Source organism: Lipotes vexillifer, unplaced genomic scaffold, assembly GCF_000442215.2.
Source record: "Lipotes vexillifer unplaced genomic scaffold, Lipotes_vexillifer_v1.1 scaffold2094, whole genome shotgun sequence".
Taxonomy (NCBI): Eukaryota; Metazoa; Chordata; class Mammalia; order Artiodactyla; family Lipotidae; genus Lipotes; species Lipotes vexillifer.
In genome coordinates, this window is record NW_006790887.1 from 387,031 (window position 1) to 403,588 (window position 16,558).

At 44.1% G+C, this 16,558-nt stretch overlaps 1 protein-coding gene across 1 annotated transcript in view; it reads left to right on the top strand.

The window, feature by feature from the left end:
- The window catches only part of UBE3C (ubiquitin protein ligase E3C), a 120,295-nt gene extending 104,056 nt beyond the window's left edge, over nucleotides 1-16,239 (top strand). The window contains exons 20-23 of the mRNA XM_007463981.1: nucleotides 1,158-1,346; nucleotides 1,446-1,512; nucleotides 6,269-6,399; nucleotides 16,069-16,239. Coding sequence (XP_007464043.1) covers nucleotides 1,158-1,346; nucleotides 1,446-1,512; nucleotides 6,269-6,399; nucleotides 16,069-16,239 — 558 coding nt within the window. The remainder of the gene's footprint in view (nucleotides 1-1,157; nucleotides 1,347-1,445; nucleotides 1,513-6,268; nucleotides 6,400-16,068) is intronic.
- The last annotated feature ends 319 nt before the right edge of the window (nucleotides 16,240-16,558 follow it).

A 16,558-nucleotide genomic window follows, 5' to 3' on the forward strand; every position in this document is an offset into this window, starting at 1 on the left:
GGGGGAGGGTATCAATCATTTTCCCATGGTCCATAATCTAAGCAGTCCTCTGCTTTTCCCCCCCAAGTTTGCCCTCTACTTACTAGGCGTATTGAGCCTGTTTTGAATGTTACCCAGTTTCCACTGGCAGCAGTCCCCTTACTAAATAACTCCTCCACTCTGGAATGTCTTTGTTCACTATTTTGGATGTATTTATATTTCTTTATCCTTGGCATACATTACCTCATCCACACGCATTACGAATGCATTTCTTTTGTTTAAGCACTAGTAAACGAGGATTCTGAAGTCTACTCTGGTAAATTAGGCTTACATATTTGTAGCTGTCTGTGGAGTTTTGTCTAGTCAGCTTTGCTTATGTGAGTTTACACAGTCACAATTCCAGGATGGACAAAGCAAGTATCACCGTGTCATAGCGTTCAGGGCCGGGTGACTTCTCTGTGGCACACAGTGAAGTGGGGTGCGGGGCACCCGAGTCCGGGCTCCCCATCTCTGCTGCAGCTCATTCCCCCCAGCGCTCCAGGGATGCTTCCCAGGGGTTCCTGACCCTGCGATTTTCTGAGTGTCATTACACAGTGATAAAGAAGTTCTTTCTAATGCTTGCAGATACACGAGAAATGGAGTTATTTCTAGTGATTACCACTAACTACCCTTTATATCATATTCAAAGTACTTTATGGTGGTAATGTGGAAGCAGAGAAATATATGCTACCTATATGTGCAAGTAAGAATAATCATTTTACTACAACCTTAATTCCTTAAGCTGCGTTTTCTCCAAAATGAATCCCTTCTGACTCGTGCTGATCATTCGGTTCATATCTTTGCACTTTGTGATTTCTTTTTTTTTAATTAATTTTTTATTGCCCTGTGTGATTTCTCATTATTTTTTTTTAATGGAATTGCCATGACTACATTGTAGCATCATTCCTTGGTACTTTGGAGAAAGCCGGGGTGGTTAATGATCTTAAAGACAGAATAAGATGCCAAGCTTTGGAGGGTCCCATCAGAGGACTCTTCCATCTGTGAGACCACACGTGCTGGTTTTCACTAAGATTCTCGTGTACAGAGCAACACAGTCAAGGACCCTTGAAACAGTTGTTCTTACTCTTGTTTTACCCTATACCTTGAGAAGTTTTTGACTCTTATGTTAATATTCACAGGTGGTTGAACTAAAATTCGGTGGAAAAGATATCCCGGTGAGCAGTGCCAACCGGATTGCGTACATCCACCTGGTGGCCGACTATCGGCTGAACAGGCAGATCCGCCAGCACTGCCTGGCGTTCCGGCAGGGCCTGGCCAACGTGGTGAGCCTGGAGTGGCTGCGGATGTTCGACCAGCAGGAGATCCAGGTCCACTTCCTGCACCTGGGGACACGGGTGTTTCCTGATGTGAAAGGCCTTCTTAAAATCTGCCTCCAGTTTTATAACCTGAACTTTTTTTTTTTTCAGGTATTAATTTCTGGTGCACAAGTTCCCATAAGTCTGGAGGACTTAAAATCCTTTACAAACTATTCAGGTATGTTATCACTACTAGTTATCCGTCCCTGAAAATGTTACAGATGGTCATATTTCCAAAGTAATTTCTAACATGCCTTTTTACATGGGTAATTCATTCATGATTTAAAACCCAGGCTGTATGGGGTTACAGTGAACTCGTCTTCCTGTCTCATTTCTCACCATCCCATTCCTCCCCTGCCCGTCCCCAGCAGGAGTAACCACTGGTCTTGGTGTCTTTACAAATACACATATAAATACAAATTCCATTCTTATTTTCCTTGCTTGTATACACTATGCTGCAGCCTGCTTTTTTCTCTTCGCAACTTACCTTGTTAACCCTCTTTTATGGCCACTGGGTTGCTTCCAGTCTTCTGCTTTGAAAAATAGGGCTAGACCAAAAAATAGAAAAACCTAAAAACTGAACCTCATCAAAATGTTTACTTTTGATTAAATTAAACTTAAAAGTTTTTACTCTTCAAGAAAATGAAAAACCAAAAAGAAGACATACAAATGGCCAGTAAGCACATAGAAAGATGCTCAGCAACGTTAGCCATTAACGAAATCACAAAAGCATAACTAGGTTGTTCCAAGTTGGATTGGTGTACTCTTGGGGCGTTTGTGAGGTTTTTTTGTTTTTCTTTTTTCTTTTGGCTGTGCCGCGCGTCATGCGGGATCTTAGTTCCCCAACCAGGGATCAAACCCGTGCCCTGTGCAGTGGGAATGTGGAGTCTTAAGCACTGGACCACCAGGGAAGTCCCATAAACTTTATTTTATATACTTCGGAGCAGTGAAAAGGAAAAAAAAAAATCATCCTTAAAACAACCACTATTATTTTCGTTTGTTTTCCTTAACCATAGTCTGTTATTTTGGTATTTTCAGGGTTTTTGGTAAAAATCAGCAGACTGATTTTTACATTTATATGGAAATGTGAAGGACCTAAAATAGCCGAAACATTTTATAGAAACAAAGTTGAAGGATTATCACTCTGATTTAAAACTTACTATAAAACCACAATAATTAAGACATTGTGGGATTGGCACAAGGATAGACATATTGATCAGTGGAACATAATTGGGAGTTCAGAAACAAATCCTTAGATTTACAGTTAATGATTTTTGACAGTTCAGTGGTACGTGGAAAAGAATGAATTTAGACCTTGACCTCACAGCATACGCAGAAATGATCAGAGACCTGTAGGTAAAGGCCAAAACTGTAAAACTCCTAAAAGAACATATAGGAGAAAACCTTCATGACTTCTGGATTAGGCAGAGTGTTTAGTTGTACAGCAAGAGCACGATCCAGAAAAAAGAAATTGATAGAAATTTGGTCTTTCTCAAAATTAAAGATGTTGCACTTCAAAAGATACCATTAAAAAAGTGAAAAAACAAGCCAGAGATTAAGAGAAAATATTTCCAAGTAATATATCTAATAATGGCTTATGTCCACAGTATGTAAAGAACTTTTGCAACTCAATAATATAAACAACTGAATTTTAGAACATGGGCAGAAAATAAAGTGTTTCACTTAAGAAGATATATAAGAATGTCTGTTAAGCAAATAAGCACATGAACAGATGTTTTGACACCATTAATTATTAGGGAAATGCAAATTAAATTCTGATGAGATACCACTACATACCCACTAGAATGTTCTCAAAGAAGACAGTGCTAAGTGTTACTATGTGAAGAAATTTGAACCCTCTTGCCTGGTGGCAGTGTTAAAATGGTAGAACCTCTTTGGAAAAGTTTACAGTTATATAAAAAGTTAATTGTGGAACAACTGGATTTTTGCAAAAGAATGAGGCTGTACCCCCCCACACACACACACACCATATGCAAAAACTAACTCAAAATGGATCAAGAACTTTAATGTAATACCTAAAACCATAAAACTCTTAGGAGAACACCGGGATAAATCTTCATGGCCTTGGATTTGGCAGCGGGTTCTTAGATACGACACCAAAAGCAGGAGCAACAGAAAATAAATAAATTGGACTTGATCAAAATTACAAGCTTTGTGCATCCAAGAACATTATTAAGAAAGTGAAAAGACAGCCTTCAGAATGGGAGAAGATATTTGCAAATCATATATCTGATGAGGGTCTGGTATCCAGAATGTGTAAAGAACCCTTACAACTCAACAAGAAGACAAGCCGGTTCAACGACGGGCAGAGTGCTTGAATAGACATTTCGCCAAAGAAGATATTACAAATAGCCAGTATGCTCAGAAAGATGTTCAGTGTCACTAACCACTACGGAAATGTAAACCAGAACCAGATGGCTGTGACTACACACACACACATACTCACACACACACACACACACACACACACACACACACACATTCATTGCTTGTGGGAATTTAAAATAGCCAACATGGAAAATGGTTTGGTGGTTCCCCGAAAAGCTCAACATAGAATTACTATATAATCCAGCAATTCAGGGCTTCCCTGGTGGTCCCGTGGTTAAGAATCTGCCTTCCGGGCTTCCCTGGTGGCGCAGTGGTTGAGAGTCCGCCTGCCGATGCAGGGGACACGGGTTCGTGCCCCGGTCCAGGAAGATCCCACATGCCGCAGAGCGGCTGGGCCCGTGAGCCATGGCCGCTGGGCCTGTGCGTCCGGAGCCTGTGCTCCTCAACGGGAGAGGCCACAGCAGTGAGAGGCCCGCGTACCAAAAGAAAAAAAAAAAAAAAAAAGAATCCGCCTTCCAATGCAGGAGACGTGGGTTCAATCCGTGGTCAGGGAACTAAGATCCCACGTGCCTCACACCACAGCTAGGGAGTCTGCGTGGCGCAGCTATTAAGCCTGCACACTCTAGAGCCCGTGCACCACACTAAAAGATCCCACGTGTCGCAGTGAAGATCCCACGTGCCGCAACTAAAACCCGACGCAGCCAAACAAATAAATAAATATTAAAAAAAAAAAGAATCCAGCAATTCTACGCCTAGGTCTATATCCAAAGGGATTGGAGGCAAGGACTGAAACACCTGTGTTCATGCAACATTGTTCACAGGAGCCAAAAGGTGGAAACAACCCCAGTGCCCACCTACAGGTGATGGATAAACGAATGTGTTGTAGACATACAATGGGAATATTATGAAGTCTTAAAAAGGAATGACGTTCAAATGTACACCACAACGTGGATGAATCTTGGAAACATTATGCTAAGTGAAATAAGCCAGACACAAAAGAACAGATACTGTATGATTCAACTTCTGTGAAATACCTGGAAGTGGCAAATTCCTAATCACTGAAAGTAGATGAGAGGTTACCAGGGGCTGGGGAGGGGGCACAGGAAGTTACTGCTTAGTGGTTATAGGATTGTCTGCTTGGGGTGATGAAAACGTTTGGGTTGGAAACAGCAGCGATGGTTGCACAACAGTGTGAATGTAATTTAACACCCTTGGATTATACACCTGAAAATGGTTTAAATGGTGAATTTTATGTTACATATTTTACGACAGTTTTAAAAAGAAACCCATCCAGACTCCTCTGTTCTGTTGAGTGCTGTTTCCCAACCTTTCCTCCAAGGTAAATTTTGAAAAGGTTTTGGAAATGGATCGTAGTGAAAGTTGCACAGTATCGTGAGTGTAATTTCGTTTAGTGAAACATCTTTAAGAGCACACTGAGAGACAGACCAGATCATGGTTGTCTATGGGGTGGACATGGGGGTCTTTTGAGGAAATGGATATGTTTTAAAACTGGATTGTGGTGATGGTTTCAGAACTATAAATTTACTAAAGTAAATTACGTATATATCCATGTGTGTCTATTTGTATGTATATAAATGTGTGCCTGTGTCTCCCCTGTCTGTAATTAATTTGTATTGCTCTAAATTTGAACTCTAATGTTTCTGTAAAGGCAGACAATATCTAAGGTCACGCTGTCCTCACTATCAAGTCTTCTGTTGAAAAGAATGAAATCAATACAAGCTTTCCTTTGCCAAGGAAGTGGTCTTGGCTTCTTTGCGTTATCCTGTCTGCACTGAAAGCATATGCCTTTAATGATCCTAGCTATTCCTATTCTAGTAAATAGGTTTAAAATATTGCCATATTCATTTTGGCGCCAATTAATGCACTTAAGATATTTTATTGATGGTATTTCTCTAGTATATTAACAATGAGGGAACAACATACAGCAATTATTTCAGTTTTAGGAAGCACTTAACTAGATTAAAAGCTGTAAGTAGCAGATATCCCACTTCAGAACAGTGGTCTAATTGAGTGCTGGTGTGGGTTGGTAACCATGGTCTCTACCTTGTTGTTGGAAGGATGGGTGATAAAACAAATTTAGATACTAAGATGTGTTGGCAAAGTAACTAGCTCTATTAAAAATAAAAATCCCAGTGTTTCTGCCATTTCTAGATGTGTGACCATCACGTAAATCCTTTGTTAGGTAGGGTTTGCTACTCAACAGAGGCTGATTTTTGACCCCTAGCAGAGTTCTTAAAACTCAGACCCCTTTGCAGCATCTTTTGCTACTAGGGTTCATCTTGTAGCTGCAGGGTGTTTGTTCCTCATTCTGGCCTTTGGTACTTTACCTTCTGAAGCTTCTCTCGCTGCTGTGTACTTGCCCATCACCTACCAGGACAGAATAAAGGTGTTTCTCTAGAGTTGCCTTTCAGCCGTGAGCTGAAAGAAGAAAAGACTGTTTATCACTGGACAGGCACGACGAAAAGGAATCACTCTTAAAAGTTTGTTCCTCTGGTGCCTTTAGGAGAATCTTGCTTCTGCAGTTACCTCGTTTTTAATAGAAACGTCTGTTCCTTTCGTCATAGGAGGCTATTCTGCTGATCACCCCGTAATCAGAGTCTTCTGGAGAGTTGTGGAAGGGTTCACGGATGAGGAAAAGCGCAAACTGCTCAAGTTTGTGACAAGCTGTTCCCGCCCCCCTCTCTTGGGGTTTAAGGTACACAAGCTCGCCGCCGCTGGCTTGAAACACCAGCTTGTAGCTAAGAAAGCCAGCAGGGTAGCAGATGGGGCTGAATGGAGTAGTGCGTACACGTTGTTCTCAGAGAATAGCGTTGACAGTGTGTCAGAACACCCGGTTGGTTATTTTGGTGCACTGTGTTTTTAGCCTCATTAACTGAGTATTTCAGCTCCATCACTGAAGGATTGGTTATTATCTGTGTATCCTGGTGCTGGTTTTATCTGGGTTTTTTCCCCCTGCGTTCACAGTGTCGACCTATTGCTGTGAGCGTTGTCACTGTGTTGGGGCTTAAAAGCGAAGGGCTGCTGCAGCCGGGCGGGCGCTGTGACGTGAGTGATTAGTATCACGCGTCTGTGCGGCTCAGGCTGCTTTCACTTCTGAACTGAAGAAAACACAGGCTACGAATGTTGACGTCGGGTGTTTGGGAAGAATGATGCATAAGCAGTAGTATATTTTTTTCCTAGCTGCTCACTGTTACTTATTTCATGTCACCTGTTGGCCTTACTGTGTCGTTTCTGGTAATTCACGTTGATCTCCTATAAACTGGCTTAATATTTTTAGCAATTAAAATTGGTCATGGGGGGCTTCCCTGGTGGCGCAGTGGTTAAGAATCCGCCTGCCAGTGCAGGGGACACGGTTCAAGCCCTGGTCCAGGGAGATCCCACATGCCGCACAGCAGCCAAGCCCGTGAGCCTAGAGCCCGTGCTCTGCAACAAGAGAAGCCACCGCAATGAGAAGCCCGTGCACCGCAACGAAGAGTAGCCCCTGCTCGCCGCAACTAGAGAAAGCCCGTGCGCAGCAACGAAGACCTAACGCAGCCAAAAAAAAAAGGCTTGATCCCTGGTTGGGGAGCTATGATCTCACATGCCTCGCGGCCAAAAAACCAAAACATAAAACAAGCAATGTTGTAACAAATTCAATAAAGACTTTAAAAAATGGTCCACATCAAAAAAATCTTAAAAAAAAAAATAAGATAAAATAAAATTGGTCATGGGACAGTTTATGTTTTTCTTATTCATAGTAAAAGAAATAAAGCTATATTTAATAGTTTAAAGAGGCACACAGTGGTATATATAACATAAAATAATATCAAGTTACGTAAGCATTGTATATTGCATCTGCTTGTGAAACCTAATGGATTGGCATTCACTTTCCAATAACCTTGCATTGGACACTGAGTTACGTATCGGTTGTTCTTTTCTTCAACTTTTTACTTTGAAATTATTTAAAATGTATAGAAGAGTTGCAAGAATTGAACAAAGAACTTATTAACCCACTTTGACACATTGTTAACATTTTGCCGCATCTGTTTTATCATTCTCTCTATAATATACATATATTTCTTTCCAAATCATTTGGGAGTAAACGTTGAAGACATCATGTCTCTTGCACGTTTTTCCCACCACCTCAGTGCTCTCTCACACACCCACAGTTAAGTGATCAAAAGTGAGGAGTGCACAGTGATGTACTGAGCTTCTCTGAGCCTCTGCTTCACAGAGTGTGGTCCTGAGACCAGCAGCTTCAGCACCACCTGAGACCTTGTCGGAGTTAAAACATTGTCCAGCCTTGCCCAGACCCCCCGAGTCCACTCAAGGAGGGGCGCAGCCCTCCTGTTTCTACCTGCCCCTTGGTGTCCAGAGCACCTGCAGCGGCCCAGCCATCCCGCAGAGTCCTCCGTGGACTTCGACTTCCCTGGTCTGCAGTCCAGTCCGAGGCTGCACACTGTGTTTACTGGCCGGTTTCCTCCAGTCTTCGTTGAACATTTTCAGTGGGTCCTGGCACATTATCCGAGAATGTCCCTCAGTACAGTGGAGCAGTCCCACTCCTGGGAACAAGTGGACTCACATGTGTTCACACAGTTCTCACGGGATCGCTCAGGGCAACATTACTGACAATGACCGAAACCGATAACGACCAAAAACCGAAACAGTCCAAATGTCCATAAACTGGTCATGGATAAACAGAATGTAGTCTCTCTGGGCAACGGGATAGATTCAGAAATTAAAAAGAATGGATTGCTGATACGGACTACCACGTGTGTGAACATTGAAAACATTGTGCTGAGTGAAAGGACTCAGACAATAGACTACAGACCGTGTGATTCCTTTTACATGAAATGGCTTTAAAGGGGTGGAAATGGGGAACTTTGGGGGGAAATGGCAACATTCTGAAGATGGATTCATTTTTAGATATAAATTTATTTATTTTTGGCTGCATTGGGTCTCTGTTGCTGCGTGCGGGCTTTCTCTAGTTGCGGTGAGCAGGGACTACTCTTCGTTGCGGTGCACGGGCTTCTCATTGCAGTGGCTTCTCTTGTTGCGGAGCACGGGCTCTAGGCGCGCAGGCTTCAGTAGTTGTGGCTCGCGGGCTTCGGTAGTTGTGGCTCACGGGCTGTGGAGCGCAGGCTCAGTAGTTGTGGTGTACATGCTTAGTTGCTCCGTGGCATGTGGGATCTTCCTGGACCAGGGCTAGAACCCGTGTCTCCTGCATTGGCAGGAGGATTCTTAACCACTGCACCACCAGGGAAGCCCTGAAGTTGGATTTAAATTGTACATTTAAATGGGCAAATATTACAGTATGTAATATTTGCGCTTCCCTGGTGGCGCAGTGGTTGAGGGCCTGCCTGCCGATGCAGGGGACACGGGTTCGTGCCCCGGTCCGGGAGGATCCCACATGCCACGGAGCGGCTGGGCCTGTGAGCCATGGCCGCTGAGCCTGCGTGTCCGGAGCCTGTGCTCCACAACGGGAGAGGCCACAACAGTGAGAGGCCCGCGTACCACACACACACACACACACACACACACACACACACACACACACACAAATACAGTATGTAAATTACACCTCAGTTAAGTGTTTTATAAATTGACATCAGTAGCTTAATACAGCATCCCCAAAAGTGCCATCAGGACTAGAGCAGTAAAGTAGAGAAATGGGGAAAAGGGTGTTGGCGTAAGTGCAGTGATTCTGTTTTTCGTAGGCGGTGAATCACTGACTATTTCAGGGGCAATGAATAATAAAGACATGAATATGAACAATTACTGAATAATATTATTCAGTGATCTAGCAGAACTAAAATCCCTTCTCTATCTTCCAAACTCTCAGAGGGAGAAATAAGTGTGCAAAACAAGACAACCAAACCAACTCTGTTTACCAGATAATAGAAAACAGAGTTAACGTGGACAATCATAAAATAGAAAACATAGAAACGAGAGCAAGCTGAACTGCCACAACAGGGAACGTGCGTAGAATAAACTCATTTATTAGAAGAAAAACACTCAGACTGAGTCAGGAAAAAACTGTGTACAAGTGACACACCTAAACAAAGCGATTCAGGAAGACTTAGTGATGCTCCTAGCTGGTATGCAATCCCCAGTCCTCCCAGAAGAAATCGATGGACCTACTTCGTGGGTTTAAGCCCTGGCCTGCAGAACCGGATGTGAAAATTGGCCTCTATGACTCTAATGAAAATTGGGCAACAACGTGAAAGAAACATGTCTCCGCTTTTTGGTTCCTCTTGGGCTTGTAGTGAAGTCTGGAAACCTGGCCGTGTAGGATGTAAAGAGCAGGAAGAAGGTAGATGAAAAGTGCCAGCGGCGTGAATAAATGGCACTAATATGGAAGGTTTCCCGTCGGAACAGTTAGTATTGTCCATCTAAACAGTCATATAAATTAAGTTCTTACATATTAAGATTTTAATGTGATTAGGTAATTTTGTCAGTAAAATGTATTATGAGAGACAAAGCTTACAGTTTCTTCCAGTTTCAAAACCACACCAATCCTAGAAGTAAGAAAACTAAGCGTCTAGTTTCAAGAAGGGAAGTTTGGAGGGACCTACTCCATCAAAAAATTGAGTGGAAGACCTAGAGATTTCTGCCAGCTCCTGGTTAATTAGTTAAAGCCCGTGGTTTTTGCTTCAGTAAAAATTAGGAGTCTTGCTGGAAGGTTCTAGACATTCTGGCAGCCAGTGGAAGAGCCAGTAGGAGGAGTATTACAGGTTTGGAGGACAGGAAAAGTTGAGGGACTTACATTAACTTTCAAAATCCCAAGTAGAATTATAGTGAAAATTCTCTGGTTCTCTGTTGATGATCCCATATAATCATAATTGAGTTACCATTATACCATGAAAAATAATTTTTTGGAAGCCGTGAGACAGTCTTCCTGTTTCACATTTTTTTCAATGATCTAAAACATTTTAAATGCGAAATTTATGTAAGAGTTTTCATATGCTTTTGTGGTTGTCATCAGACTCCAGATTTGGGGAAATCACCATAATAATTATGTTTTTCAGTTAGCTCAGTGTGCGCGCTGAGAGGGCTGCCAGAGTCCAGGTCTGAAAGAAGACAGTGGCTTCTATGTGAAGCATTATCAGTAGCAGTGGCAGGCGCGCGCAGTTTCAGCGCTACGAAACCCCTTACTGCCAGGTAATTGCAGAAGAGTAACCGCTGCTAGAGCTCATTCATGTTTAAGATGTTTAATGAATGGGGTTGTTACAGACAAAAAAAATCATTAAAGTGCTGTAGAAAATTGTTAAGTTGCCATCAGGCCACATAATAAATTGATGATTTGTCTCACTCTGAATTAATGCAAATTCCCGTTGTACTCTGTTTAGTTATGCACAGAATGGTACCCTTGACTCAGATTTCAACAAAGAACTTCATATTTTTTTAAACTTTGAGACACCAAATAGGAAATTCAATTAGCATGATGATAGAAACAGTAAAATGTGTCATTTAACTGCAAAATATATTTCAAACTTTCCATTTACCAATCATTTATCCATTTACCCAGTACTCATTGACCCTGCCTTCAGAGACCCTTTTCTGTTTCAAAAATGTGATGTTTTTATTTTAGTATATTCAAGCATTTGAGAAAATTGTTGCCCTCAATGTACTCAGAATGCTAAATAATAGATGTAATAAATGTTATTTCTGTTTCTCTTTTGGTTCCGTTTCTAACTTTTTAATGAGACATTTAAAGTGGCTTCCCTGGTGGTGCAGTGGTTAAGAGTCCACCTGCCAATGAAGGGGACCCGGGTTCAAGCCCTGGTCCGGGAAGATCCCACGTGCCGCAGAGCAGCTAAGCCCGTGTGCCACAACTACTGAGCCTGTGCTCTAGAGCCTGCAAGCCACAACTGCTGAGCCCACGTGCCACAACTACTGAAGCCCGCGCACCTGGAGCCCACACTCTGCAACAAGAGAAGCCACCGACCGCAATGAGAAGCCCACGCACCGCAACGGAGAGTAGCCCCTGCTCACCGCAACTAGAGAAAGCCCACGTGCAGCAACAAAGACCCAACGCAGCCAAAAATAAATTAATTAATAAATTTATTCTAGAAATAAAGTGGCACATAAACTATAATTAGGGGTAAAGACAGTGGGTTTTAGCACATATTAACATGCCACAGTTTTTGTTTCTTTGTTTTTTTTCGCCTGCATTGGATCTTCGTTGCTGCACGTGGGCTTTCTCTAGTTGCAGCGAGCGGCGGCTACTCTTTGTTGCGGTGCGCGGGCTTCTCATTGCGGTGGCTTCTCTTGTTGCAGAGCACAGGCTCTAGGCATGCGGGCTTCAGTAGATGTGGCACGTGGGCTTCAGTATGTGTGGCACGCAGGCTCCGTAGTTGTGGCTCACGGGCTTAGTTGCCCTGTGGCATGTGGGATCTTCCCGGACCAGGGCTCGAGCCCATGTCCCCTGCGTTGGCAGACGGATTCTTGACCACTGCGCCACCAGGGAAGCCCCCACAGGGATTGTGTAAATGAAGTTTTTATTTGCCAGTAGAGAACCACGTAAAGACTGATGATAAGAAGCATGTAAGTCTCTGGAGTCAGCAATTCATGGCTGTGCTCTCGCTGCTCGGTTTTGCCCACGTCATAATAAACTATGCGCTAAATTCAACATGTAGATGAAACAAAATCCAGTTGAAATGCAGTTTCGGCCGTTCGGGCACCTGTCGTGGGCTGATGTGCCATGTGCTCGGGGTCCCAGTCAGGGCAGGAGCCGCACTCCTGTTTTGTTCTTTCTTGTCCTCTACAGTGGTTAGTAGGTAATTATTTTTTATGCTATTCTTTTTTTTCCTTGTAACAAAATTAATGTTTTCATTATAGAAAATTGGAAGTTGTGGTTAAGTATAAGGAAGAAAAAAAATACCTATAATTGCTCCCATTCTAACCATTATCGTGTTTTTACGTGAATGTGTGTTTGTATCTATCTATCTATCTATATATATACATATGGGCATGTGTTTATGCAGATAGACATGATTTTAAAATATAACTTAAGCTGTATCGTGTGCAGTTTTACAGGCTGCTCTTTTCACTCAACATTACATCAGGATCATTTTTCCACATATTAAATAGTCTTTGAAATATTTTTAATAAACTTCGTAATGTCCCATCATGTGAGTCTACCACAATTTACATACTGATTTTTTTTATTAGTTGTTTACAACTGTTCCTTCCTAATAGTGCTGTCAGCATCCTTGTACCTAAATCGTCTGCATCTCTGATTATTAGGATCCGCTCCTTAGAAGTAGAGGCCATGGTGAAGGATGTGAATGTGTGAGTTCCTGCTGCTTCCTGCCAGGCTGTCCCCACAGAGTTATCAGGTTACACCCACAAGAGGAGGATTTGGAGCCGGTGTCCGCAGAGACCACTGAATAGACTCGCCTCTGCAGTGGCATTTGAAGCGTTTTCTCTCCTGTCACAGCTCTAAGGAGGGAGCATGCTAGTGTAAAGGGCGCCAACCAGGTCCACCGTCCTGGTTCTCACTCCTCCCCAGGCACCAGCTGGGCTGCCATTTTGCTTTTCTGTCGCCGTTTTCTGCTTGCATTTGGCAGAGAAGTTTAAGTAGCCAGGCTTCTGAAACCCTGCAGCAGTGGAAAGGTGAGAGCACACAGGCCCAAGAGCTAGCAGACAGAGGCTGTCTAGGTAACGACAGTCCCCACTGCACTGTGCTCCTGCTGGAAGGGAACATATACATCACATCTTGCATCTAATGATGTTCATGCATCACAGAGAGAGGCACTGGTTATCTGTAACCATCAAAGGACCTGGCGTGTTCAGTCTGGAACACTGTCTAGGAGTTCAGCCTGCAGATACTTTTTCCCAGTGTAAAATGACTTGAGGACGTGGTTACTTATTGCATCATTGTTTGGAAAAAGTGGAAACGACCCAAGTGTCCATTTACAAACTGTGCTGCACGTGCCTGCTGGGACCCGTGTAGCTACAGAGAAGCAGTGGGGACACTGGCTTGGTGTGGGAAGGCCACAGAGACGCATTATCAGATGGAAAACCGTCAAGGTGCAGACAGCGTCTCTAGTGTGCTAGCGCTTTATGCTTGTTAGGTGGAGGAGGGAGAAAACACTCTCGTCTCTGCATCAGGTCTCTGTGGAAGGTCCTCAAGACACCCACAGCATTGCTGCTCATGGGGTGGGAACTGGGCAGCTGGGGGAATTTTTACACTATAGCTGAAAAAAATAGCCAGAACGTCATTTTTATGTCTAAAAAATGACAGCAGATGCCCGACACTATCCGTGCTGGTGCTGCGGACAAGCTTCTTTGCGTGTCTTGTAAACTGGTCGCTAGAGGTTTCGCCGGATTCTAGATGTGAATGTTCCCTTTGGCAGTAACGCTGCACAGACGCCATCGTGATGCTCACGTCCTCTGGCTCCAGCATCAGACCCCGTGGTCGTGAGTCGTCTCTGCAGCGCGGCTCCGTCTGTTTCCAGCGTCCTGGCTTTCAGCATCTGGGCGTCTGAGGGGCTGAGCGGTCACAGTGCTGCGGTCGCCGCCTAGATCCACCCTTCGCTGTGCTTGAAAGCAGCCGTCTTCCAGTTGTATCGTTTCTTCCTTTCTTAGCTGATTCGTCTATAACGAAAAACTTTATATTTTCTCATCAACTCTTTGGTTACCCTGAGGACTGTTTGTACAGCCAGGATACAGTAATCAAGGAACTCTTGATTATTCCTCATTTACAAGTTATCCGAACATTCAGGGGGATAACTGGCATCTCCTGAAGTACATTTTGGTTCCTTTCTTATCATTATGAACTTTTCACATTTGATGTGTTTCAGTCCATTGCAGTCGCTCTTCCATAGTGCCCCATCCGTGGGTGGGCGAGGGCCTCCAGGTGGGCTCCAGGGTCCCAGGTAGCTTTGCGTCGCTTTCTTGCTTTCTGGTATGACAAGATAGAAACACTTGTCACGTACATTTCCCGGCCCACGTCTAGAATCGGATGTTTTCCCGGGAAGCCCTGTTTCCTTTCTTTGAGAATAGGTTGGTAGAGACCGAAACCCAGGCACTTGATCTGTCCGTTGTCACAGGTGGTCATTGTGTCCAGGCCTTTTCAGTGGACAGAGCTAGGAAATGGGCGTTCTTTTGTCCCCAAGAGAAAAATTCATCACAAGTTCAAACTGCTATTTCAAATTGAAATTTAGGCGTATAAGGTTTTTACCTCTTTGATGTTTACATTGGGGTCTCTCTATCTATGAAAACCGTGGCTCCTGTTAGTTCATTTGCTTCCTCTGATAAGTTCTAGGGCCCTGCTCGAAGTTATGGTTCTCTCTAATACTTACATAACGGTGGGGCTTCCCGGTGGCGCAGTGGTTAAGAATCCGCCTGCCAGTGCAGGGGACACGGGTTCGAACCCTGGTCCGGGAAGATCCCACATGCCACGGAGCAGCTAAGCCCGTGCACCACAACTACTGAGCCTGCGCTCTAGAGCCCGCGAGCCACAGCTACTGGAGCCTCATGCCACAACTACTGAAGCCCACGTGCCATAACTACTGAAGCCCGTGTGCCACAACTACTGAAGCCCACGCACCTAGAGCCCGTGCTCCACAACAAGAGAAGCCACCGCAATGAGAAGCCCGCGCCGCGCACCGCAACGAAGAGTAGCCCCCGCTCGCCACAACTAGAGAAAGCCCGCGCGCAGCAATGGAGACCCAACGCAGCCCCAAAAATTAATTAATTAATTAAAAATTAATAGCATCATTAAAAAACACTTATATAACAGTTGTACATCATACTACAGTGGTTTTAGAACAATACCAATAATTTACTGTGACATTTCTGAAAACCGTTTAAGATTTCTTTGAAATTCTATAACACTGGAAATATTCCTCTCTGTGTGCTTAAGCCACCAATACATAGGTTTGTTTCATTTTGCTTTCGATATTTAGAGATTGCCTTTTTCTCTCCTTGATTGAAATTGTTTTACGTTCACTGTTGCTGCATCCACGTGGCCCCTGAGCCTAATCCACACGGTGTGGTCCATCTGGAGAAGACGGGCTTCTCTGCCTCCTGTGGTTTGGTGTGAAGCAGAGGCTTGTATCCTCAGCTCTTTACCCTTTTGTACCTTTTTGAACTTTAAACACATTTTTAAAAGACTAAAAAATAAAAGCTTTAGAGACCCTGTTCACTGACAAGGCTATGTCTCCCATGAATTAATGCTATTCTTTATCCCTTTTTATGCGTGGAGCCCAGGGTACAGTATTTGGTAGAAACTCAGAGCTGAGTCTCGAGCGCAGTGAAAGAGCGAGTGTCCTTTTGGGGAAAGGTGACTGGGGGTAGCAGCTTTTGTGTACGAGTCTGGAAAGCTCATTTCAGGCCGTGCTTGTTAACCTTCTCCTGCGCACCTGCTGTCTTCCAGGAGCTGTACCCCGCGTTCTGCATTCACAACGGGGGCTCCGACCTGGAGCGGCTGCCCACGGCCAGCACCTGCATGAACCTGCTGAAGCTCCCCGAGTTCCAGGACGAGGCGCTGCTGCGGAGCAAGTTGCTCTACGCCATCGAGTGCGCCGCGGGCTTCGAGCTGAGCTGAGCTGAACCCGCGCGGCCGCGGCCCCCCCTTGACGGCGAAGGCCAGGGCCTCTGCGCGCCACCTCTGGCCAGCAGGGCGCTCAGGCTGGACCCCTGGCTCTCCTGGGTCCCTCCCCCGCCACCCCTCTTCCTGCATTTTTAAATGATTTATTAAGTTGTGCTCTCGTATTTAGATGGGTGTTGCTTTTCAAATAACTTAAAATAACAAATGTTATGTGCCACGTGGCTAACTTAGTAATTTTGCCAAGAAGAGCACAGTTTTAAGACTGGTGGCAACTCAGTGAAATTAACCAAAGATGAAGCTTTGGCTTTGCTGGTGG